Raw genomic sequence first — 27,604 nt, 5'->3', positions numbered from 1 at the left:
CAACATATCCGTTGTAAAATTAAAATGTCATTAACATTAAAAAGGTTTTAAAATAAGCCAATGCTTTATGTAAGGATTGTTTAAAGTCTAAAAGATATCAAATCATTGAAATAATTATGTTTTAATAAGCAAAATAAATGGAAACTTATTAAATAAGCAAAAACGATTATTAATTTTATATCTTACGCTACCTATTTTACAATATACAAATTCAAATAATTAATAGAATCGAAGGAATAAAATTGTCATTTCACTTCTGCATTTCATATGTGATGCTTAATTTCTCCCTTAAATTGATTAGAAAACATTTAAATCAAAATTTGGCCATAATAAATCAACAATGCGTTAAGTAATAACATAAAAAGGATAAAATTTAAAAGATCTGGTAGCAATCTAAATATTCATGTAAGTACTAGTATATATGAAGTTTCATTTCAGTAAATAAGTCCTCAGTTCTTCTTTAACAGGATTCGACTGTCATTGCAAAAACAATACTCTGCTGTTCAATTTACATTGTCTTTTCACAGCTATTAAAATTCCTTCCCTTTGTCTAACAGTTTGCATACACACTGTCATTCTGCATATATTCAGAAACGACATCATAACAAAGCTGGTATTCCTCCTGAAAAATGAAGAACATATGAAAATAAAGTGTACTTAGTACATATTTAGATTAATTGTTACCCATTCATCCTATTATGTTGATTATTGAATAGTATAATCATTATATATAGGTACAAAGGATAAGACATCAACAAAAAGTAATTTTTTTGTCCAAGAAAGTGAAAAGGTACCAAACTTAATATTTTCTCCAAAGCAATCAAACCTTTGATTCAATAATAAATATACATGTACAACTAACAGTAAACATCGACTTACTAAAACTGATTGCTAGATAATAACAGGAAAGCTTTTATTTGTCTGTTACATGAAACAATACTTTTATTCAATTATCCTTCTTAAATTCACCTACAAAGAGTACTAAGGGATTCCTAAGCAAAAAGAAAACATCTATCTTGCTCTCAGGGTTATTAATAAATATCATCAAAATATAGCATTGTATAAACATTCAATCTCTAGTGAAAATGTTAGCGATTTCAGACGAGATATAATATTGCTGATATTTCATTTAACAAAATGTTCCAAAAATATTGAGACTAGTTAAATGTCTAAAATGAATCATCTGAAGATAAGCATAATCAACATACATTTTTTCGAATGAAAAACTGAAAAGCAATTATGATGTCAATGAATGTTCCCATTCATCCATTGATGTTCATGCAAAAACACTAATTTTGGTCAACTAAAATTCCCATAACTGATTAAATGGGTAGCAAAACATATTAAATGGTTACCACGGAGAACACATATTACTGAAAAGACAAAACTTCTAACCAAAGTAGACAAAAACTCCGGTCTACGGATCTGAAGTTGTCGTGTGATGGTGAAGATGTCCACTTCCTGATCCATTGAGAGTTGTTCTAGAGCGTTATAGACCACACAGAATGCTCCACAACGTGTGGCACCATAACTGTCAAGATATAATTAGATTATTGTTATTATAATTATAGAATTGTTCCAGAGCGTCATAAACCACACAGAAAGCTATCTACAACGTGTGGCTCCATCACTCTGAAACACATTTATACATGTATAAAGAATAATTTTGATCTGTTTTCCAGTGTACTTGAAACGCGTTTTCAATAAATTAAAAAAAAAATGTATGTCATCTTATAAGCAAAAAGATTGGGCTAATTGACGATCTGACGTAGACAAAAATAAACATGCGATTCATTGCTAAATTGTTACTAATATAACTAGACATTTATCAGAATGTGATGAAAAACAATTGTCCAGCTACACAGAGCTGAGATATACCTGGACAAAACCAATATTTTCCCCTCTTCCTTGTCTTTCTCTGCTTTTGCCTCCTTCACCACGTCTAGCAGCACTCTTTTGTCGGTAAGGAACCTTCCTTCTTTCCAGGTCTTACATTCCAACACCGTTATTTTTATGTCGCTGCTTCCCTACGATCAAAAACTTTTGTATTATAAAGCACATAGACTTTCGTACAAAGTAAGAAACAACTACTGTGAAATCATGTATGTTCGTGGGGTCATTGTTTTGGTGTTAAAGGAAAAAATATTGCTTAATTTGGGATGTGGATGATGAATTGTTGAGTAGTGATGAATGTAACATTTTCCATCTTGTGATGGGTATGAGGAATGAATTGGTGGACCTCTTCATACATTTCGAAAACAATGAAAACTAACACCCCACCTCATCACAGAAATTGTTTTTTTTTTCACAGTATTCACTAGTACAAATGACATATAAATCAAACAAACCCTTGGCTGCAGAACAATATTCCTGGTTGTAAAGTTGACCGAATTGGTTGATGTTGCCAGATTAAGAACAAAACTGCCCACTATTTTATTTTCGGATTTTGCTGGAACCCAAAGGGAGGACTAAAATAAGAAAAGTTTTTCTGTTACTTTTTTACACAAATATTCATATGTTTTAAGTAAACTTCAAAAACTACGGAAACCATTCTTTTACGACAAGATAATTATCATCTACAATTTTTCTTATGTTTATACTATTTGCTTCACATCAAAATCGACTGACATTTTCTTTCTGTATCTTAAATTGGAATATTTGGCTGTCTTACAGATTTTATTTCCTTCAAAGGACCAAGAAAAACTACAACACGGGCGTCAAAATCTCTGATGAGTCTGAGAAAGTCCTCAGTGAAGTCAGGAAGTGGGTACTGGGCGCTGATCAGACTGTCGTTCTCTGTGAAGGACTAGAATATAAAGATTTTATTTAATTATTTTTTTCTCTGTATCAAGCACAATTATATGAAAAAGTAATCTTAAAATAGAAAATCCAATTTATATATTATGTAAAAAAATTTAAAATGTGTATATTTGATATACATGTATATCTTTAATTTTCATGCCTTATAAGCAAAAAACAATTTATTTTTTTCCTATATAACTGAAAAAAAGGTAACTTATACATATATAACAATATTTTTCCTAAACCTTTATTTTTTAACAAGTAAAAGACATAATTTTAAATCAAATCAATAAGGAAGCAATAATTTCATGATATGCGTAAAGAATCGGACCTGCAGTAGAACAGCATTGTAGTAGTTGTTCCTTCCCTTTGCATAGGACAGATAACACATGAATTTTTCCACTGAAATATATATTTAAATAGGATCAATATCTTTTAAAGAAGCTGTATGTAGAAACAATAAGATGCTATTTGCCGTTTTTCCCAAGTAATTTCTATTAACAATTGAACATGCATTAAATGATTAAACATTAGAAAATCAAGACACTTATTTACATTATTTTTTTTCCAGAAAATGTCGCTACTAAAAATCAAAAGTTGACTGAAATACATGAAACTTTAAATTGATGAGTAGAATATTCAAGAATACCCGGCAGAACACTCTTTGTGTAGTTTGCCGATATGTTTGTCTGTCCAGGTTCGTAATCTTTCTCTGTATATTTTATTTGAAGAGACTGTAGACTCTACAAGAAATAAAATTCACTGTACAAAGAAATTGTTTTTTGATGGACATTTGCATTCTATTATAACTGGACATATATCACCTAAATTGTGTGAGACAACAGTATCATTATCAAATGTATTAAAATATGAATCATTTCCATAGACGAATTATATCTATTATTGTGAATTTGATTACAAAATGAAATTATTTGCATTGTGTTTCTTACAGTGGGATAAATCTATTCTACCTGGAACTCTGAGGCCAAGGGATTTGAATTTGTAGCTTCCCCACAACTTGCGTAGCAATTTTCACCTTGAGAAAGTTTTTCAGCTGTCAAACATCTGGATCTTCCACTGAACGACTCACAAAGGGCGAGATATATTACTCTGTACTGGTCCTAATGAATGAAAATGTTATAAGATTTATAAATTCAGAATCAAGTGCAATATCAAATGCATCTACAGTGTATGAAATATGCATAGAATGGAGTTTTTTTTAATTTTATCAACACGTTTGACCTACATTCAGAAGCTCCTCCTTGGCAATAACTTTTGAATATGTGGTGCTAGGTCTTTCATATTTCGCAATCGTATTTATTGTGAGAAAAGCCTATTTTGGGTATCAATGTATTTGATTTGCATTTAAGAACAGATGATACAAACAATATTTTGTTTGGAGGAGACTAAGTATTATGTCACAAGTTAAGAAATGTGGATAAGTCTTAGACTTTTTTTTCCTAAGAACTGATAAATGAAATAGACTTGTAAAATATTACTAATATTTCAATAAAAAATAAATATTGACAAATCACACTCAGTAAAGGATTACAGGTGAAAACAAATTTCAGAAAATGTTAGCTTGATGCTAAAAATTTCATATACACATTCGAAAAAAAATAATACCAAGCCAGGTGAATTTTATGAGGAGAAGCAAAATGGTATAAATCACCCTATATCATATGATATCACATGGGCTGATTTTTACCATTTTGCTTTTCCTCATAAAATTCACCTGGCTTGGTATATTTTTCTTAAGTTTATATTACACTTTTAGCACCAAGCTAGCATATTCTGAGGTTTATTTTCATCTGTAAACCTTTATTGAGTGTGTTATATCCATTTTTATAATTTTATTGAAATATTACTGATATTTTCCAGTCTATTTAAGGTCTTCCGTCTTCACGGAAGACCTTATAGTGATTCTACTGTTTCTTATTATTATTATTATTAAGGTCTTCCGTCTTCAGCGGAAGACCTTCTTGTTAGGGTCTTCCGCTTCCTTCGGAAGACCCTACTGTTATTCTACTGTTTCTTATTATTATTTTATTTTTTTTTTCCCGCTCGATTTTTGACAGGCGATTTCTCAAAGACCTTTGGACTGATTTTTATGAAACTTTCAGGTTAGATACCTTGTAATTAAACCTATTTACACCTGTTTTCAATTTTTTGATGCATGCCTTTAATTGTGAGTTATTGCCCTTTAATTGATAATTTTGATGTCTCGTTTCCACTAAAAATCTCAAGAACGACGTAAGATATTTACACGAAAGTTGGAGAACTTGTAGCCAATACATTGTAGATGTGCAGAACGATAAAATTATAAGCTGATTTCCTAAAGTTTGGAAGCTATAAAACGGCAAATTTTAGTAATTTTTTTTCTTGAATTTTTGCTACTTTTTGTGTAATAACTTTTGAACCGAGAATAATTTAGTAAGAAATATATAACAAAAGTTGTGTGTAATTATGAGAGCTTTCATATTAGATTAATGAAAAGGGGCTGGCCCCTATAATTAGGGGTTAATTGCTCATACACATTTTTTCTGATAGCTAAAAATATTGGTATATTATGAAAAAGTTTGACTGAAATAATTTCGAACTTATAAAATCTTGTCATTTGATATAAAAAGAAATAAACTTCCAGCTATATTTAATTGTTTTTTATATAAAACAAGTACATGTATGTGAGAAACCTTTCAGGAACAAGTTGTCTACTATAGCCAGCCAAGCCTTTACTGCATACATGTGCACATTTTTAGTTGATGCATCTAAAAGATATAGTTTTGATTCGGTGTTTCTTTGTTTTCTTTTTATTCAAATAATTTTAAAATGTGATGATGTACACAACAATAATTAGTACCTAGTTTAGAGGATTTTTTCGCGCTTGTTTGTAAACAACGCGCGGCATTGTGGGAAATAGGAAGGTACTAAAGACGCGATGTACTAAACACTTATTTGACCTGATTCAAATTTGTCTGTAAATGTTCCAAACAATTGAATTTTTGTATAGCATATGCCTCGAAGTCATAAAGTCTGTACATAAGTAATTTAAAATACTCAATATTATCATTTAATTAAAAATTAAAACGTCAGGTAAATATCAGGTCTCTAGTATATCCCGTTTTTAGTGTGCCCCTTCGAGTCGACGTCGGACACATTCATGGTTTACAAACTGAAAATAGAATGATTTGTGAAGTTGAACATTTTCTCACAAAGAATCCGTTTGTAGACATGCACACTCATTTAATCTGGAGCTACGAAGTACTTTGTCACTTCTCTGGAACATTATTCTAAGCAGAATTATCCCGATTCCTATATTCTAAGAATCTTGTGTGAATTGTTTACGAGGAAATTCTTACTGTCACATTAACCAAGGATGAACACTCTTGACTCTGCTTCGGATTCCCCAGTGATAATTGTATCGAGTGATGAAAGAGCTGACGGCGACATTTTAATGTATGATTGGCTTCGTCCATTGGAATGAAGGTTAGAATATTTTTATTACTTAAAATTTACACTACTGATTACATGACAGTGACGTACATTGATGTTATTAGAAATACACAGACACACCGATATATTATCTGTTTTACAGTTCAGACGCTCTCTGTTTGCCTTGTACATCCCCACAGCTTTATATTTTATTTTTTTTTAAATTTGAGGATGTAATTTCAACAGCCCTACTATCTATCATAGTGATCATACTCTATAATTCAAACTGCACTTAATGTTACAGAATATATTCAACTAATTATATATTGACAGTGTGACTGTAAGGGTGAGGGCAGATACTTATTTAGTTTTAATTTAGATTGTGCTTGTCAAGCCGCATTTGACATTTGGTGCATCCATGCTCAATGTTCACACTGAGAGTTTATTCAAATGTTTAATTCGAATGAATTCACTGCTCGTTAAATTACTTCCCATTAGCTCCATGTGAACATGAGTAAGGATAGCTAATAATCAAATTAAATAGAAATGAATTTTGAATGTAGCTTAAACATGTTAAAGAAGCTAAGCACTGTGTGTCCAAAGTATACTGCGGAAAAATTGTGTGGAGCAATGTGCAAGTCACAATCTTCTTTTGCCAAGGTGTTATCATAAGAGCTCGCATAATGGGCAGGGATTTGTGCTGCTGTCTGGACTCGCTATAAATAGATGTTCTCAAAAAGTCTTAATTATTTAATATCATACTTTACTGACAAAAAAGGACAAATATTGCTTAGTTAAATTGCAAAAGAAATTTGTTTAAAAAAATTGTAATAATAGAAAGTTTGCTTTTTTTGTTTGATAAGACTGCTGTAATGGTTTAATGTTTGTTTATTTGCCTTAATCATACATTTTTCAGTCATTTCATGGTGCCACCACTTGGGATGGTATTAGCTGCAAATATAGACTTGTACTCAGCACTTACTGCCTTTAAGAATTATGAGATCCATTTTGTGCTAACACCTACCGTGACACAGAATCTTGGTTTATGCAGTCTCATAGGAGTAACCTGTCTAAAGCATTTAGCAATGGGATTGGAACCTGCGACGTAAGGTTCAGCTTCTTATTGATACTTTGATTTATAATATTTATTTGAGAATTTCACTCATTCACATACTTAGAGATGTTGATATATATTGTTGAATAGCATCAATTTAGACCTTTAATTAGCTAAGTGAACATGTACTGTGAGGTTTTTAAGGTCTCATTCATTTTATATGCCAGATGCATGTTAAGGAACATTACTGCATAAATGTTTTTGTCTTAAATTTGAAGCTTTTTACTAATATAGAGATATGTTAGTTTTAAACCTCTTCAAATTAGGGTAGACCTTTACTTTAAACTCAGCAATGTGAGTGTGTTGTGTGAACTTGTGTTAGCGAGACAGTGTATTGTATGAATTTGTGTTAGCAAGGCAGTGTGTTTTGTGAACTTAATTGTGTTAGCCTGACAGTGGGTTGTGTGAATTCTTGTTAGCTTGACAATGTGTTGCGTAAACTCGTGTTAGTGGGACAGCGTGTTGTGTAAAATCGTGTATAAAGTGTAAGTGTGACAGTGTGTTGTGTAAACTCGTGTTAGCTAGACAGAGTGTTGATTGAACTCGTATTAGTGAGACTTCGTGTTGTGTAAACTGGTGTTAGTGAGACTGCGTGTTGTGTAAACTCGTGTTAGCGAGACTGCGTGTTGTGTAAACTCATGTTAGCGAGACAGCGTGTTGTGTGTATTCTTATTAACGAGACAGCATGTTGTGTGAATTCTTGTTAGCGTGACAGTATGTTGTGTGAACTTGTTATCCTGAAAATTTGTCGTGTGAACTGGTGTTAGAGAGATAGTGTGTTGTGTGAACTCGTGTTAGCAAAATAGCATATTGTGTGAACTCGTGTTAGCCAGACTGCGTGTTATGTGAACTCGTGTTAGCGATATTGCATGTTTTTTGAATTTGTGTTAGCGTGACAGTGTTGTGTGAACTCGTGTTAGCCTGACAGTGTGTTGTGTGAAATGGTATTAGGATGACAGTGTGTTGTGTGAAATGGTATTAGGATGACAGTGTGTTATCGCAACAGCGTTTGGTGCGAACTAGTGTTAGTGAATAGTGAGACAGCCTGTTTTGAGAATTCGTGTTAGCGTGACAGTGTGTTGTGTGAACTCGTGTTAGCCTGACAGTGTGTTATGTGAAATGGTATTAGAATGACAGTGTGTTGTGTGAAATGATATAAGGTTGACAGTGTGTTATCGCAACAGCATTTGGTGCGAACTTGTGTTAGTGAATAGTGAGACAGCCTGTTTTGTGACTTTGTGTTAGCGTGACAGTGTATTGTGTAAACTCGTGTTAGCGTGAGAGTGTATTGTGTAAACGCGTGTTAGTGAGACTGCTTGTTGTGTAAACTCATGTTAGCGTGACAGTGTGTTGTGTGAATTCATCTAAGCGTGACAGTGTGTTGCGTGTACTTGTGTTAGCTAGACAGTGTGTTGTATGAACTCGTATTAGCGAGACTGCGTGTTGTGTAAACTTGTGTTAGCGAGACAGCGTGTTGTGTGAACTTGTGTTAGCGAGACAGCGTGTTTGTGAATTCGTGTTAGCATGAAAGTGTGTTGTGTGAACTCGTGTTAGCCTGATATTTTGTTGTGTGAAATTGTATTAGCGTGACAGTGTGTTGTGTGTTAGTGTGACAGCGTGTGGTGCGAACTTGTATTAGTGCGAAAGTGTCTTTCAGTGTTGTGATGGCGAGCTGTGTGATAGCCTAATGGCGTCTTTTGTGTCGGTAAGATGGCACGCTTTTATGAAAGTGCTATTGAGCTTTAGCAAGTGGCCCTATCTGGACACGCCTTATTACAGATCAGTTCTCAGATATACAGTGAATTACCGGTATTATTGTCACCATGAAATCAGCATTTACAGTTGCAATTACCTAGTTAGTAATCATAAGATATTGGTTTGTCAGTTTTAAAATTATGGTGTTCCAATGATGTGAAGTTGCAGTGTGTTAGCATGTTAATTTCAACAGACTGCCACTCCAATGCAGCTTTAAACAACACGCTGCTGTGTTAACACAAAACAAAATATCATGCAAACACAACTTTAAACAATCTGTTGAGTGTTAGCTTCACTGCATGTTGGATTCAGTGTGCTGGCATATAATCACTGACGTACATGCTAGCACATTGTCACCTCGTGCTAGTATGTTGTCATAAATACTCTAGCACATTATCCTAAACCCACTAGTGCATGATTACTTTGCACTTGTATGTTGTCTTATTGGACTTTTTCGAGAAGCACTGACTTCTACAGTTGACGTTTACTTGGACATTTAAACTTGTATCATGTACGGAAGATCAGAATTGATAATGCATAAGAAAACCTTTCTTGTGGTCATAGGTATGGTGTTAGGGGCACTAACTTGTGAAGACCGGGAGCTGAGGGTAGGGTCGTTGTCGTTTTCTTCAAGGACAACTTATACGTGCATTAAAATAACCGTTATTTTCGCTTAATTAAATGTTGAGCTAAATATTTATATCGTCAAGGAGCTACCGTACATAGCCCTAGTGTAAAAGTAAGCGTCAACTGTAAAAGTCAGCGCTCCTCGTAAAAGTCCAGTAGGGAATAGCATAAATGACTGCCTTAATTGGTGTAAACTTCTTTTAATTGATGAAAGAGTACATTAAAATTTACAAATTATACACAGAAAATGTGACAATATCTTATCTCTCAATTTGATAATCTAATTTATAATCTCATGAATTGCACTTTTTATTAGTAAAAGAATTATAGATTAAAAAATTTCAATTTCTTTTGGATAGGTGTGACTCATCTGAAGACTGAATTTTGATACCAAGCATGACCATGATTTGCCAGAAGATCATCTGTTTGGATGTGACATGGAATAAACAGCATAGTGAAAATAAGTCAAGTTTTGGTTTGTGAAGACAATTTTTAAACACACTGTGTATCATTTTTAAATTTTGATTTGACAACATAAATCCACAAATATGAACATATCAATTGCTCTCAGTTTTTCAAGTGAAATAGTTTTTGTAACAGAAATACATGTACCAGTAATTACCTTGGAATAAATGTTATTTTTAAATATAATAATATTTTCTTTGTGTAGCATGTTGACCTCTTTATTAAGGTCTTCCCTTTCAAAGTTTAGACTTACTTATTCTAATGATTAAGATAGATCCTCTGTCTTCAGCAGGAATAGAAGATCTTGTAATACATGTATGTGTATTTTTTACAGTATAATGTAAAAAAAATTGTTATTTTGGCACATACAACTAATTAAAGGCAAAAACATGTGTATGATTCCAAGGAATTCAGTACATAGGGCATGTACATGTAGTTTTCTAAAACAAGATTGAAGAGATGTCCAGTCGCATTTCAATGTCAACTGCAAAACTGTGCCTGTTGCATACTTATTAGCCCATCTGAGCTAAAGGAACCAGTAAATTTTTTAAAAACATAATTTTATCCATTATCATCATTGTCTAAAATTTCACAATATCATTTTCCAGAACCAAAGTGAAACTTGGCACAGAGCATCCTTAGTGTAGGGGATTCAAATTGTTCTTATGCAGGGCAATACCTTCAAAGAGATTTGTTTCTTTAATGCTGTAAATGTATTATATTTAGCTTGTACAATATTTGGTGGAAATTGACTTTTGAATAAGTTAGCGTAGATATTCTTATTTATGTTTATGTACAAGACTTTGCTTTGTACTTGATTTAGTGATTGCTGCATTCCGCCAAAGCCGCTTAAAAAGAATACACAGCCATATGTAATATGTTTACAATATACCTTTCAGAGAATTTTACACTCCTATTGAGGTACCACCAGTTGCTAGTGGAAAGCTGCAAATTCGAAACATACACAACACATTTCTGTGCGTTTATTATAAAAGTATTGTTCTACTTACTGATTGCAACTAATGAAGATTGTTCATCATTATTGTAAATACATTTGGATTTTTTGAATTATTATATAATTTATTTTATTTACCTAGTTATATTGTATATTAAATGATTTTAAAGCCATTTTTAAGATGGTAATGTAGCAAAACACTTATGTTTCTGTAGTATGACACGTTTCACAAACATAATTGCAACAAACATGATATATCCGATATCAAAAGTCATAATATTGGAAGTTAAACTGTTGTGGATACGATTTCAAGAATGCTGTTAGAGAGAGTACCCTTTAGACCTCATGCTCACACCAAATTAAAGAATTCAAGTAAGGGTTTCTGAGACAAATCGAAAAAGAGAATGTTAGCAAAGTTGACAATCTAGACAGAAACATTTAATCTTTTGCTTATCACTAGGAAGGAAGACCCACTCGTTGCTTTGCAACGAGCTTTGCTCTAGTTATTCTTAGGTTTCTTTTTCACTTTTATTATTATTGTTTTTTTTTCTTACCGATTTTGTGCACGCGATTTCTCGAAAACAGCTGAATGGATTTCCATGAAACTTTCAGGACTTATGTTACATCACTTGAACCTTATGCGTTTTTTTCCGTTTTGATGACGTCACTTCCGGTTCGGAGTTATCGTCACTTAAATGGTTTTTTGAGGGTCGTTTTGTCCGCACGATTTCTCCTAAACGGCTTTAGATAGACACATGATACTTTCAGGTATGGTAGACCTAAGTCTGTAGATTTGCGGAATGTATTTTATTTTTATCGGAAGTACCGCTCGTCGGCGCTCGCTACGGCCCGAAAATAGTATTGCAAATTTCAAAATTTTTATCACCATTTCTACGATATCTTTTTACCTGGAAATATTTTGTTAAAACATATAGAACAAAAGAAGTGTAGAATTTCAAGACTTTTCAAATGATATCTCGTAAAAAGAGCTGGCCCCTAAAATTAAGGGCCTAGAGGGGCTGAAAGTTTTTTCTTTATATCTCAAAATGTATTGAGAATTTGTAATATGTCAAAGAAGCAAAGTTGTTCAAAATGTCAAGTTCAATCTATTGGAGTCATTATAATACGTCCGTCGTCGTCACTTCCGGCCAAACCGGAAGTAGTCGAAAAACGTGTATTTTTGCCGTTCTTAACCAGTTTTTGGGTAACATATGTCTCTGGGTGCATAAAAATTAATTTTCCGTCAGTCGTCGTCACTTCCGGTCAAACCGGAAGTAGCAAAATATGGCTTATTTTAGCATTAATTAACATAAATAAAGGTGATTTATACATTTTTGGGCGTTATTACTCACCTTTAAAAAGTGAAAGTTTCTTCCAGTTACTTCCGTTCAAACAGGACGGAAGACCTACTCGTTGCTTTGCAACGAGCTTTGCTCTAGTTATTATTATTATTCTTTTTTTGACAAAATTTTGTGCAGCCGATTTATCGAAAACTATTCAGCGCTTTTTCATGAAACTTTCACAAAATATGTGTCATTATATGAAGTTGTTACATCCGAAGAGAAATTTGGAAAATTCGCTTCTGGTGCCAAGTTATGGACAATTTCCTGATTTTAAAATGCGATTTTGTCGCCCCTTTTTATCAAAAATGGCTAAGGATATGAACTGGAGACTTATTGGAGATGATAGATCATGACTTTGTGGTTTGCAGAATTGCCTTTTCATGCGTCGTCAGTACTTCCGGTCGTTACGAATTGCAAAGTTAAAAAATTCCTATTTTCTAACTTTTTTGTTTTTCAGTATTTTTCATTTATATTTAGCATGGTAGTAGAAGCCCGCCGTATAATGCTTACTATTTAATTTGTTTGAATGGTGATAAATCTAAACTCTAGATATTAGCATTCAAAAATCTGAAGCGGGTCCAAAATGGCGGCTGTCTGTGTCAACGCCGACATTTCGCAATAGTGGTTTATGGAGGCAGTCGAGCGTTTGCTTGAACGAAAGTAACATAAGAATAAATGAAATGTAAAGGAATACTTGGATTGTCACGTCGTAGTTTCGTTGCAGTTCTGTGTCAAACTAACGTCTTCTATAATTGGTTTTGGCTGGTTTTCAAAGTAGAAAAACAAAAGACGATTGCGCACAATGTGCAAATGAAATTCGATACCTTATGTCTTTTGTGCATCACGGAAAAACATATAAGTAATACTTTCTCAAAAAAGAATATCAATTAATATTGTCAGTATAAATCTTCACCACTGTTTTTCCTATACACACTTGTGTCATATTAAAGTATAAATAAGACAAAAATAAGAAAACGTTTTTTTTAAAGATCGCTTCATGGAGTTTATTTTAGCATTCTTGTTTCAAAGATCTGATTCAAGTTATTGAGCATAAATGATTTCTGATTCCTTGACCATCAAAGGGCGAGCCATGTTTTCCGGCGAAACGTTTCAACCTTTTTCAATTAACTAATCGGGATAGTTCAGTTTGGGGATAAACATGAAATTGAAAAAAAAATCATAACCGTTTCACCGCTTTAGTGTTACAAGCATATATACAATATGGACCTTTTAAAATGTGTTAAATATACTTTCTAAATCTGGAATCTTAGGCTATGAGAACGTTCTTTTTTTTAATTTCATTGAAGCTATCACACCTATTTAATAGAACATTCCAAAGAAAAAGCGCGAAGATTAACTCGTGGCGTTTGGCGCTAAATTTTGAATAGTGACCTGCCTTTCATAATTTTAAGAGAGAGGCACTGCTTCGTAAATATGTACAAGTAGATTTAGTGTAGATGTCCCTATAGTGTAATATTTAGTGCGTTGAAATTGTGCTTGCGACTTGGGTTCAATCCCCTTGTGTGCAAATCTTTTTTTTTACATTTTCAGCACGATTTTACGTTTTCTTTCCGGAATCGGACGGAAGACCTCTCGTTGCTCGCAACGAGTTTCATCTAGTTCATTTTCCAATTCTTCGGAGAAAACAAATCTAAGAATTATCCACTTTTATAAACTACTGACATTATATTAAGTCTCCTCCATAGATAAATTTTGTTTGTATCATCTGTCCTTAAAAAAAATATATTTTGCTATGTTGCCATACAGGGTCATCAGTGTTTCACAAATACATATTTTTTTCTTATAGTTTTTGATTGAGTAGAGATAGGTTTTTCACATTCGACATATGTATTACCTGTGACAGATATTTAAGAGCATGCTATGACTTCCGACTCCTTGACCTCACGATTGACATTATTTTAAAAGAAATCAACTTCAATTATAATTTTTTAATGACAGAGTACGTTCGTATTTGACACAATATGTCATAAAAAATGACATCTCACCCACAAAGACATCGAAAGCGAGGGATCATATTTCTTAGAAATTGCTTGTTTATGAATTTAACGGGAATATGCACAACGTCTTGGAAGGCGAAATAAAAAAGAAAATCAAAGCCATTATACTCCGCGAGAAAATAATGATTTTATTTTCTAGTAGAGAGAAAATCAATATGTGGAAAAAGATCAATGACACAATATTTTGTTGAACTGTTTAATATTAGCAAGTTTTTTTTTTCTTGCGACTAGAGGTCCTCATGTTCATTTAGCTTGATGTAATATCTGCTTTTAGTTGATTGTAACAATCATCTATCAAAATGAATTGTTATTGTATAGAAAATATATACTACAGTCAATTTGTCCGGCATTATACCTCGCTTTTAAAAACATTTATATTCCATATCATCAAAAGGGGCGTAGTTTCTTTACTCTACGTTCGTGTGTAGACACGATGGTAAAAAGACAGTCTGAAATTGATTTTTTTTTTCAAGATTAAATTTAATTCGTCATTGCTAAAAAGGCTCAAATAGAAAATCTAAAAATTAATACATTTGAAATATGGAACTTTTCCAAATAAAAGAAATTCCAAATGATTCAATTCGTCTTTTGAAAGATCTTAACAAACAAGGAAATGTTTGAACATGCAATATAGGGAAGTTACCTTACATGCCAACAGTGAGGTGATTGGAAAGATAAATAACCTTTAACTTATTCTTCTTTTATTAAGGAAGGGTTTCGCCAGGAATACAACAAAATTATAATAGAAGGATAGAGTAAGGAAGCTTTTACAACTTATCACTTTTTATCTCCTCCAGATAGGTGATCTAAAGGGAAATATTTCTTTCATATATTTTACTGAGTGAAAGAGAACAAACAATCATACTTTAATGTTACACACGCTTTTTGTTTACAGGGGACTTAATCATACTATGCACTAAAAAATAATTCCTCAATTTTGCAAAAAGAAATGGAATGCGGAAAGTGTTGGTGAATGTTCCTATATGCACAGGGAAGAAAACCATCCATAGAAGCGTCTTTTTATTTATGAAAAAATTTCCGCACACATGTACACTAATTTATCAGTAAACATATCTTTAGAAATTCAAATGGCAGAAACAACAGTTACATGTACGAATTGGGCAATTAAAAAAATGAAGACCAATTCTTATGGTGACAATTTGAAAAGTGCAAATTAGGGCTGATATTTCAAGAAGACGTTGATATTAAATCAGATAAGAAATCTGAACCTACTTCCCCTTGTATCATATTTATTCTGTCTTTTCTCATGGTTCTGACGTACATCGGTACATTGACTCTACCATTTCTCTCCCCTTCCCGGTAGAGGGCGTCCAGAGCAATGTATGTTCCAGTTCTACCAATCCCAGCACTGAAATAGAAATGTATCATTTTAATATATAGTATAAAGACTACTTCATTACCATTTATTTTTATTTTTTAAATGATAAAGCTTAACAGTATCATTACAAAAAAATCATTTAGACAACAATTCGAGTCAGGGTAAAATATAGACTCGGAATTGGAGTTTTATGAAGAGACTTACTTTTACATTCGACAGCTGACTTTTACATTTCAGTAATAGGGGTTTGTCTCTGTTCAAAATGTAAGTCAGTCGTCGAATGTAAAAGTAAGTCTCTTCATAAAAGTCCATTACCAGGGCTGGGAATGAGAGTCATCCACCATATAACCCTTGTTTTGAATGCATTAAAATGTAGTCATAGTCATACTTAGCTTAAAACAATGATCAAACAATTGATATGAAACCATACGAAAGCCAGCGACAGGATATATTTGCAAATTATAATGATCACTTAAATGTAACTACATGTACTAGTATTCTAAAAGCAATATAAGCTGCAAGTTTAACATGGGACAAATTTGGTTGCAAATTTGTAATCAACTATTTCAACAACAGAAAAATAGATTTTGCTGCAAATTTGTAATCAACTATTTCAACGGCAGAAAAATATAATATTTATAACTTCTTCCGTTCATATTTGCGATGGAAGAACATTTTATAAGCTTTTAAATTATTGTTGTCCTGTACAATGTTCTTTTCCTATATATACTATATATTCGATTGTAGTCAAATTTTTCTTCTGAAACAATTTCAAATTTTATTTTGGTTTAATTGATCAGAAAGGTTTAAGTTACATACAAAATAATCATATTACATTTTTACAGCAAAATAAATTTCTCAAAAATGCAGCTCGTATTACTTTTAATAAACAGGTGTATAACAGTGGGTATTACACGTATTTCTTTTTCATTAGGTGCCTGTGGCAAAAACATGGTTTATAATTTCTATTTTTAAGCCTCTGAAATAGTCATATTTGCTAATATTAAATATCCTATGAGGATATGCTTAGTCCTTAATCCTTTTTTAAGTAAATGTTATTTGTTCTCTCCTAGCAACGATTGTGGCTTTGCAAGCAAAACTAGTCCAATACTGTTTTTATCTGAAATTTAGTCTTTCTGATTTGATGCCTTCTTATGTCTGTATATATAGTAGCTTAATCTTGTATAAACCGCCAATATGAGCAAGGTAAACGCTGAATAGTTGAAAATTCTATAGACATCATTTGCTGAAAGCATACACTTCGATTATAGCAAATTAAAACATGGGTAAATACCTTCCTAGGATATCAGTATTCAAATTAAAAGCAATATTATCCACTGCTTTCTACTTTTTGTTGAAAATTGTCACTTTTTAATAATATCAGGTGATCTGATTTCGCAACGCGAAGTATTTACCTCGGTAAAATTTGAAAAAAGAATACAATTCCTAACATAATGAAATTTAAGAATAATTCTGAAATCGACCATTAAAAAAAATTGATTCAGTATAATGTGTTTATCTTTAAGAAAAACAAAATATGCTAATTTGTTTTTAAAGAATATTGTAAAGGTTTTGAGTTATGCAACAACATTGTGTATAAATGCAGTATTTCAATTTTCCCCAAGACGTCTTTCAGAACAATATGTAACACAATTTCATAATTATATGAACGAGATATATATAAAAAAAATTTGTTAAAGCTCCAAGGGGTACCAATTGCGACCTGCAGACTATTTTTGTATTCATATTTAGAGGAATTTGTGCAAAACCATATCTGAGAAAAGAAGAAAACACTTGCTGTGGCCTTCAACTCGACATTTAGAAATATCGACGACTGTATTGTCAAATAATAACGGTAATTTCCATTCTTATGTCAATACGATATTTCCCGGTGAGCTTGAGATAAAAGATACCACAGAGTCTGACACACATAATTCATATTTGGATATTTTACTTCAAAAATTTAATGGTATCAACCAAGCTCTATGATAAATGTGATTAACTTTTCTACCGTCAACTTTTCATTTTTATAGAAATTCATCATCTGCATACGGATTTTATACATGTATCTCAGTTCATTTGACATGCAAGAGCGTCAAATGCTGACTAATACTTATTGTTATTCCATGATTTATACACTGAATTGGCATTCGCTTTTTCTGCTATTTCCTTCTCGTAATAAGAAGCTATTATAGGTTTAAATGTCACTCAAAAGCTCATTAGAGCTTGTGTTACTTTTAAACTACCATACTGACTTTAAATAAAGCTTATCTTTAGAAGCACATAGCGGATGTGACCGGTCAGCATGGGATGCTCATTCCTCCTTGACACCTGATCCCATCACTGATGTTTTGGAGGTCCGTGGTTGCTCTGCTCCTATTTTGTATTGTTTTAGTGACTTTAAATCTTGAATACTGTTCGTTATCTTCATATGTTTCGTTGACTAATTTAAATACTTGTAAGTGAAATGCAGAATTTACACCTGTAGGCACCCCTATACATATATATTTAGAAAAAAATCAATAATATAAAACACACATATGATAATAAATTTAATATCTTTATTGCAGAGCTGGAAAATTCCCTCGTCTGTGCAAAGTACATCTATAAGTTTGAGTTTTTGAGTCTTTTGATCGGAACACTTTGAAAATGATCCTAATATTTATTCCCTGAGGTTTTATCAAATTCAATGTATGGACAGACATCACTCTTGTATATGCATGAACAATAGAAAAAAAAAACTGTAATTTCTCGTTATTTGACTTACTCAATTAGGTTTCAATTTTCACTTAATGTTTACATTTATTCTTAGTATAATTCATTGAAAATATCTTTGCAGTTCTTAAAGTGGATGGAATTGTAATGGACACGCATTACACACTTGAATCATCATAACTGTTCTTCTGTTGTTAACAATAAGATTTTTTTAAAAGTCTTCTTAATGATTGATTGATTGATGGTATATTGTTTAACGTCCCACTCGAGAATTTTTCACTCATATGGAGACGCCACTACTTGCCGGTGGAGAGCTGCAAATTTTGTCCTATACTTTGCACTCAGGGCCATTGAGCAGGGAGGGTTCCTTCTTGGTGCCAGCATCTACTGCGACACGGGACCTCGGTTTATACCGTCTCATCCGAAGGACCGGTCTCCACGTCCAACAGTGGGATTTAATTCCGCGACGTAAGGATTGACTCATTACTTCGCAACTCTAGAGCAGACGCTCTAACCACTGCGCCACGCGGACGACTCTTCTTTTTCAATTTATCGATATAATTTATCATATTGACCATTTTTCTCATTTATTACATGTATCAAATGATTAGATATGTTTCCTGAGGGGTATCTTAGAATGAAACATCATCCCAATTGAAGTTCCAGGAGGGTTATGCGGGCCTTCCCTCTTGAACAATCATAGACTTGCTTACAATTTTATCAACCAATCAAATTGCGTGGTTCGATAAATGTCTCGCTCTGAATATACATGTAAACATTTCATTATAATTTTTTCCCGATCTAATATTTAAATACCATATCATGTTTATGTCATCTGATTGATAAAGAGCAGAAGAACATATTAATATAACGATTTTATAACCAGAGAGAGCGAGAGAGAGAGAGAGAGAGAGAGTCTAAAGAACTGGTATTCAATAAATTTGATATCACAATACAACCTGCAGTGCACCAATGAATATTTTCCAGTTTTTGATGACGTTTTCATCACGTGACGATGAAACACAACAAGATTGAGTGGATCAGGAACTCCGTGGTCTGGCCATCTTGTGTAATGATACATCAACACCTCACGGTCTTTTCGTTCCTTCCATTAAGAAATAAGAATGTTATATTGCTTTCTTTTCTGTGGGTCATTTTTATGGATTATGATTTTTTTTTTGGCATTGCATATAAATAGTACCTTTCATCAAATTCACTTTGCTAGCTTTATATACATTCATAATCTTTAATATAATGAATTCAAAAACTTTCTCCGGACAATTCATCAGTTTCAATTAACATAAAGAAAACTAAAAGATTATAAATGTCAGTCAAAGGAAAAAAAGACCTACCCGCCAACGATCGAAGTATTTGAGATTTTTCTTTCTCTCACTTGGTGATATTCAATTATAATTTATTTTATTTGGGGAAAAAATACTAGATGGATGTGTGTTACAGATTTTCAGATTTCAACAAAAAATGGTAAATGTATTTCTTTTTGTTGGAAGGGAAGGTCTGAGATTTGTTTTTCAAGAAAACAGGCATGCATATAGATAAATAGCAGAAAAAGATACGAGATATTTTACTTATATTTGAGATTGATAAGTTTTTTAACTTTAGGAAAGAGTCGGCTGCAGGTGGCATATAATCTGACAGTTCATTATCAAAAGCAATTTTCCAGACTTTTATGACTTCAAGATGTTTGTGTTCCATAACCACGAATGTCGGTTTGAAAACAAAATGTAATTTAACGAAGAACTGCGAACGATAGTATTGTTCTCCCGCCTACCTCCAAGTCAATTTTCAAAAGTTAATATAAAGTTAATATATTCGATGTATTTTTAATGTTTCTTATAGATAATTATAGGGATTTTCATAAAACATTACTTATTTAGGAAAACAAAGAGAGATAACTTTAAAATTTTGGTAAAACTTGTGTTTTTCACTATAGAAATCAAAGGAAAATATTTTTAAAACATCTTCCCCCCCCCCCCCCCCGTGTCACAAAAATTCCATTTTACAGGTAATATGGAATGTTATTTCACAAGTTAATACTAAAGCTTTTTGTGTGACACGGGGGGAACATATGTTTATTTACAAAAAAACCGATAAAAATGCTTATTTTCCACCAATTTCAAAGCGTTATACAACTGAAACATTATATTTAATTGATTTATTTATGTTTTATTTATTTGCCTAAAACATAAGAAAAGATATAAAGAACATTTAATCAAATCCAAGACTATTTCAAAATATGGTGATGCTCCGATTTCAATTGAAAATATCGTCTACCCCCCTTTTTTCAAGAGCTGGAATTATGGATAATTTACCGTTTAGCGCTGGTATTAAGGCAATTCATCAATTAACATTAAACTGTTCTTTGTATTAAACAAAGATTTTATGGCCAAATTTCTATTTATATTGAATTAAATGGTTCCAAAATGTAGGCGGGAATCGAGAGTTAGCGTGCGTATTTCTTAGCTACATGTTTATCATTCCTTGATCGGGAAAATGGGTCCTTGAATTGTTATATTTCACTTTTTGACATTGAACAACAGCATTCATTGTGATACAAGTCAATATTTGTTAAGACGTAACATTTTTTTTTTAGGATAGGCTATTCAATAATAGAAAAAGAAAGATTTTTGTAATATATTTTTAAATAATTAAAAAAAAAATAAATGAAGATAATGTCTGCAATGGGGTCCCTAAAAATAATACTCTTATGTTTGTGTATGGCCCTTCTAACTTAAAATTTACATATTTCTATTTTAATTATCTTTTTACGCGTTGCATACATATGTTTATGTATTTAGTCGTTCTTTTTTTAAAATGAGCTTGATATTTGAAGAAAAAATATATTTCCTGAAAGTATTTTCATAAATATATTCTGTAATTTTAATTTTTCATAATTCTCAAATAATATGTTAATCACCACGCAGTCAATCATACAATTAATCATTAAATTAAAGATTTGACGTTTAATGCTTGTATTTATTGTGCTTTCAAGATTGAACCGAGTGAAGTGCTGCGTAGAGATTTAGGATTTAAAGATATGATAGTCTAGCTGCTTGAAATCCTAAAATCTAATAAATTCTGTGAGTTGTATAGATTTAGATACGCCTAGCTGCTCATGCGTAGAACTCAGACAAGATTAATGAATATAGCCAATAATCTACCTTTTTGCATCCTTAGGATCTTCCATACATGTGCCGAAAATTACGACAGCATTAAACAAACGTTAAATTACCTTTTGGAGCTGATATATATCATGTATTAAAACAAAAAAATGTAAGCATTATTTTATTACATATAGTTGTTTCATTGGAATCGCTAATGTTTGGAGAAAAATTTGTATGCATCCATTTGTATGCATGAGTCGATCGACATTTAATTTAATAAGAATTAAATATGAGCATGCGCATTTGATGTAAAATGGCATTTTTCCTTCAAAATGGAGTATATAAGACCTGTGCTCGCGTGGATATTATTTTTGGACCGCTTTTTTGCGATGCAATGTCGATTATTCATATAATTTCGTTTTTATATTCCTATTGTGCTAAAGTTATCGCAACAGGTTAAATAAACATAACGGATTTTTGGGAAAAAAGTGGATATTTGTCTTGATGCATTTATCACCGTTATTTTAGGAACAATAAATGTAAGTGATTATCTGAGGAAATTATAAGCAAACTTGATGGAGGACTAACATTGTTACGAGAATGAAAATATTCCAGATAAGTATCTTGATTCTAGTTTCGCTCGAGAAAGATAATACTTGTTTTAATTTCACCTCGTTGCTTTAAAGATAAATGTAATCCAAACACATTCTTTTGTGTGTGTGTTCCTCATATTCAGAGCATATGTATCTCAAAATCAATTATTTTTAGATGTTCATGGTGTGTTACAGCAAAAAAAGAACTTTTGACCTGTCCAGGAATAGTACTGTATCAGAAACCTGCTGACAAGGATGTGTTTTCGGTAAAGAGAAAAGAAAAATTCAGAAATACACTGCTCATATGGCTCACAATAATGTACAAAATACTTAAATACTTGATTTTTAGCATTTTTATTTATTTATTTATTTATTTTTGTTCTGTTCTGAAATTTATATGATTATACTGAATTATTTTTAAAAAAAAATGTAAAGCACATCAATAAACAAGAGGCCCACGGGCCTTCTAAGTCACCTGAGTATTGTGCAACAACATTCAAACAATTAAATTTGGTTTGTGGCCATGAAATTCGCAATTTACAATTTTTAAAGAGGCACTATTGCTAATCATGATTAAAGACTTAGCATATTTACTCTATTTACTTTAATACCCAAAGGTAGATCATCAGAGTAACAAAGAGAAAATGCACTTATATGCAGTTGTGCACATCATCCAAAAGGAACCGCTGACTTTGGGGCCACATATTTCAAAATTTTGCAAATTTGATCATAAAATGGTTGATTTGATTAATACCAAAGAGCAGATTTCAAAGCATTAATTTATTTTCAGACTATGTACCCCCCCCCCCCCCCAACACAGGAGGAGGGCATAAAAAATAATCATTTTGCTAGATGCACCTTTCTTCATCATAAATATGTATTTTTGGATCATTGGCATAAAACTCAGGAGCAAAGGAAAGATTTTCAAAGAATTAATGTATTTTCACTTTATAATCAATAGAGCCCCGTCCTAACACCAGAACCCCTGACCCTGGGGCCATAAAATTCACAATTTTGAAAGACGCACTCTTGCTCATTATAACTATGTACTTAGTTAGTTTACTTAATACCCAGGAGCAGAGAAGAAAATTTTCAAAGAAATCATGCATTTTCACTTTATAATCTATGTAGCCCCTCCCTAGCATTAGAACCCCTGACCCTGGGGCCATGAATTTCACAATTTTGGTAGAGGACTCAATGCTTATTACATTCATACCAACAGTTTGCCTGCTTGATGTCCAGGAGTAAAGAAGAAGATTTTTAAAGATTGCAATAATTTTAGTGGTTTTGGCCCCACCCCTCAGGTCCCATGGGGGCGGGGACCATAAAATTCAAAACTTTTGTTTCCCTTGACCCATAGATACTGTATACCAAATTTGGTTGAAATTGGTTCAGTGGTTTCAGAGAAGAAGTTGAAAATGTTCAAATGTTAACACACGACGCACGACGGACGAAAACAGTTAACAATAGGTCACCTCAGTTACTCAGGTGACCTAATAAAGGAAAAAGATGTGTTTGCGAACACTGATGCACCCGAATATAAGCTGTCTGTGAATAAATCTGTTTAATATGCAGGTTCCAAAACTCATATTTTGAAAATCAAATTCAAAGTTCAAGACTTTTTAAGAGTGGGTCAAACTCCAAGATAGAGATTAAAATGTCAAGCATGTTTATATCCCTAGAAAGGTCTTATAACAATGTACACAAGAAGTATGACAAAATTAGCTTCAACTGTCAACAAATTACGAACAAGGTTATATTTTGGTAAATCCTTGCTTAATTGGATGAAACACCAACGAAAAAAGATCATTGTCACAAGGAATATACGAGTAAAATATTAAAGACATAAATTTAATCATTCAAAAGTTATTAAAAAATGTTATAGTTTTTGAGGACAGATATACAAAACGTTAAACAGACAGCTAGATAGACGGTTCAAAAGCGCGAAATCTAAAAACACGAATGGTCAGTTATTGGGGCATAAAACAAACATTTGTATAGACCCAACCGTCATGGAAATATGTCAATTTAAACATACAATGTAATGAGATTCAAACAAGAAGTACGCAAGCCATTGTTCATAAGAAATATATAGATATCTGAGAAACTGCTAGAAGGAATTTCTGACGGATAGACAAACAGCTAGACCCAGACAGAAAAACACACAAGAATAAAGCAGTTTATCACTTTCCTTCGGAAAGGAGGTATTCAAAGTCTTCGGAATAAAAAGCACAAAAGAACAAAGAATAACAGTGGGCTTTTTCTAGTTTTAAAGGGAAGGACACTTCATAATTAAAGTCGCTTATAGGCTATTATTATACATTATAACTCCTTCTTACCATGCTGTTGTACACTTTGAAGCGCCTTGATGTGTAATTGGCATATACCCTTTCTTTAAGGTTTCTGATTATAAATTTTCCATGCTGCATTTTATCGTTAAAATTTGGCCAATATTGAGTACATTTGATCTACAAGAAAAATAAGGCAGTACGTAGCCACAATCGTCGCTCTTAAACTCTCGTGAAAAATGACATTAATTTAAAGAGTACATTATTACAGCAAAAATCTTTTGTGATGTAAATTGTACCTAAGACGGTTCTACTACAAATATGCATAGTTGTATTTTAATTAAGTTAAAAAATGACGGATAAGTTGTAACCCAAAATTTTACCACGAAAATTGTGACTCATATCACTTAAATTTAATTTTGTAGTTTTCTTTGATCACATTTTTACAATGTATATTGCGTATTTTTGTAGCACTATTTCTCTTTTTTTTAAAATTAATTTCCCGTTGATAGTTCTCTTTGATTGCACCCAAACTCTAATTACAGGTAGGCCAATGACCCTCTGTCTTGGAGTGTCCACTGAAACGTTTTTGTACGTGTGCCTTAAAAATCAAACCGCTTAAGGTACTGCGACGGATAAATAAATGCTGAACCATTTTTTTAATACAAAATTAAAGTGACAATCATAAGGTAGAGTTTTCTATTCATAAATAAAACCGGAAGTTATTTAAACGATGAAATTTGATTATTTGTGTATTCATTTTCTCATCAAACCTTTGTTCCTTCTTTCAGATTGGTCAGACAAACAATGGTGTTAACACACTCCTGCCACACCATCATCCAAAAATCCACCACTGTTTTTGGTTTTGGGCCTAAAACATTAATAAGTATATTTAAACTAGCAATATCACAAAATTATATCACACGTAGAACAAAATGAAACCTGTTTTCGATCTGCGATTATAATTACATTAACAAATAAACAAAATTACCTTGAGTTGCAATGTAATTTCGATTACTCTGAGTATCCTATGGAAGTAAAAATTAATAAATGTACAAATTAACCAAAATGTCAACAGTAATTTAATACCATCTAAAGTGTACTAGATACTTTCAGAATTTATTAAAATATACGGCGAAAGTATCGTGATAGGAATATTAAAAGTCTTATTTATCTGATATAAATGTTTCGTGGTAAAAAAATGTTTCATTGCAAGATTAAATTATTTCAAAGGAAGTCTCGTTTGCCTCTTTTTTTAAGAAATGTTTATCTAGCTACTATATGTTTGGTATTCATCTAAAAAAACACTGTTCATGATTATACTTCCCTCGATATAATTTGCATTGATGTAGTCATTTTCATTAGAAGAAGTGGTTTTCAGTACAACTCGAGAGTGGTCATCTATGAATCAATATAAAGAAGACAATATATATATGTTCAATTAAAATCAAACAAACAAAAAGATATATTCTCAGTTGCACAAAAACTCTTTAACTTGTAATTCTCACAAGGAAAAGTAGTTGTGTATCTATTTTTAGGTTTATTTTCAGGCTTCTTAGCTTCTTCACAAGGAAACAGTTCTCCTCTCGGTATTTCCTATAAAATTCAAGAAAGTGTTTTAGGCTTGTAAAAGAGTGCCTTTCAGTCATGATATAAATGCACAAAATCGTCATTCACGCATTCCAATGATTGTATGACATGCACATATCATAGATTTTTATATTCATTTATCAACTTTAAATTATTTGAAAGTACATAATTATGTACATGTATCATACATGATACTCGTGTTTGAATCCAGCGTTTTCAGCAGGAGACATTTTGGCAATGATTGCCTGTAGATTCCTGGTGAGAACGGTTTTATTTGTAGGAGGGCCTCTCTTAGCCTTCTCTTCAACATTATGTAATTGGTGATTATTTTGTTCTTTTCTTTTCTTTGACGGAAGTGCTGAAAAAGAAATTGTAATTTTGATAGATAATTTAGCTCCCACTGAAGGAAAATGAACCTCCCCTTACTAAAAATTATTATTGTTACATTTAACAATAATTCACATTTAAAGTAAACAGTAGTTAACTACAGTAGATCAAACTTTTCATTATAGTAAATCATAGTATGTTTATCATGAAATTCAAATATATTTTATTTTTTAAAATCCTTACAGTAATTTCCTAATGTCGAAATTTACTTGTATATTAAAGTCTGGATATCTTTCCCCAAAGAATTAAATCATTAGGATGTAATTTAAGACATATTAAGGTTCTAAATCTTCATTTAAAAAAAACTCTTAAGCCAAATTTCACGGTGAATCAACGTTTTTACAATATTGTTTAATAGTGAACTAATCTATTTTTGTTACGGTTTATGGTTGTTTTTATGAACGGGTGTAAAAAATTGTGCATACTTTTGCATCAAAATCAACATTTTAAATAATTTAGGAATTAAAAGTTAAAAGAAATACCTTTGTCTTACGCTTCAATTGCAAGACACATTGTTATTTGAGCAGGACACATGATTTTTTGTTTACATTTATTTTTTTTTCAAGGATTTCGCTTATATAATCTTTCTCAAGTCTATTGTCAGAGGGGCGGAAAGTCCAATTCAAAACGTCTTTAAAAACATGTTTTATTCATTTATCTTTAAAAAACATTTGAAATAAAATCAGTTCTATGAATAAATACAAGAGTAAAACCTTTACCTTCAGCTTGTTGGTTCTGGGATGTTACTGGTGACATTTGTATAGATACAGAGGCCCTGCTGGATCCCTTGTGTACTTTTCGTCGTAATCTATAATAAATGATCAGAAAATGACCCATCTTTAAAACCATAAAAATCGGATTAATCTCATTTGTATCCTTTTTGTCTTGCAAATTGTAAAATACTTTTTAAAAACAAATTCATAAAGATTCCAGGGAAAAAATAAATTACCGCATAAATAGAGCAAGCAATGCGAGAAGGATGATCACAACGGCAAATGCACCTAAAACTGCCCCAATGGTAAGTGGTTGAGCAGACGTTCTTTTAGATTGAAGACGAAG

The 27,604-nt window shown here is 32.2% G+C and overlaps 1 protein-coding gene and 2 long non-coding RNA genes across 3 annotated transcripts; 2 read left to right on the top strand and 1 right to left on the bottom strand.

The window, feature by feature from the left end:
* Positions 1-514: 514 nt before the first annotated feature.
* On the bottom strand, positions 515-27,604 carry LOC134269348 (receptor-type tyrosine-protein phosphatase alpha-like). Its single transcript, XM_062751548.1, has 18 exons — positions 27,495-27,604; positions 27,265-27,353; positions 26,347-26,516; positions 26,077-26,164; positions 25,875-25,969; positions 25,560-25,596; positions 25,342-25,439; positions 24,620-24,748; positions 19,525-19,670; positions 15,745-15,880; positions 3,774-3,923; positions 3,452-3,545; positions 3,134-3,204; positions 2,672-2,806; positions 2,349-2,468; positions 1,879-2,027; positions 1,396-1,531; positions 515-622 (listed from the first exon to the last, which is right to left on the bottom strand). The coding sequence occupies exons 1-18, from the start codon at positions 27,497-27,499 to the stop codon at positions 551-553; spliced, it is 1,920 nt and encodes a 639-aa protein (XP_062607532.1). The 5' UTR covers positions 27,500-27,604; the 3' UTR covers positions 515-550.
* Positions 5,354-10,367, top strand: LOC134269350 (uncharacterized). Its single transcript, XR_009992559.1, has 3 exons — positions 5,354-6,288; positions 7,151-7,339; positions 10,090-10,367. It is a non-coding gene; the product is annotated as an uncharacterized LOC134269350 (long non-coding RNA).
* On the top strand, positions 22,035-25,217 carry LOC134269351 (uncharacterized). The gene is made up of 3 exons (XR_009992560.1): positions 22,035-22,226; positions 22,456-22,546; positions 25,114-25,217. It is a non-coding gene; the product is annotated as an uncharacterized LOC134269351 (long non-coding RNA).

The sequence above is a fragment of the Saccostrea cucullata genome, unplaced genomic scaffold, assembly GCF_032062105.1.
Source record: "Saccostrea cucullata isolate Sc308-1 unplaced genomic scaffold, CSIRO_AGI_Scuc_v1 ctg855, whole genome shotgun sequence".
Classification (NCBI taxonomy): domain Eukaryota; kingdom Metazoa; phylum Mollusca; class Bivalvia; order Ostreida; family Ostreidae; genus Saccostrea; species Saccostrea cuccullata.
Note: the sequence above shows the minus strand (reverse complement) of the source record. Positions and strands in the feature narration are given on the sequence as shown.

Bases quoted from the DNA above. Each gene is read 5' to 3' on its own strand.
- LOC134269348 (XM_062751548.1), bottom strand. The intron at 26,517-27,264 runs GTAAAGGTTTTA...TTTCTTTTTCAG, and splicing joins CCAGAACCAACAAGCTGAAG to CACTTCCGTCAAAGAAAAGA. The intron at 2,469-2,671 runs GTAAGACAGCCA...TTCTTATTTTAG, and splicing joins CTTTGAAGGAAATAAAATCT to TCCTCCCTTTGGGTTCCAGC.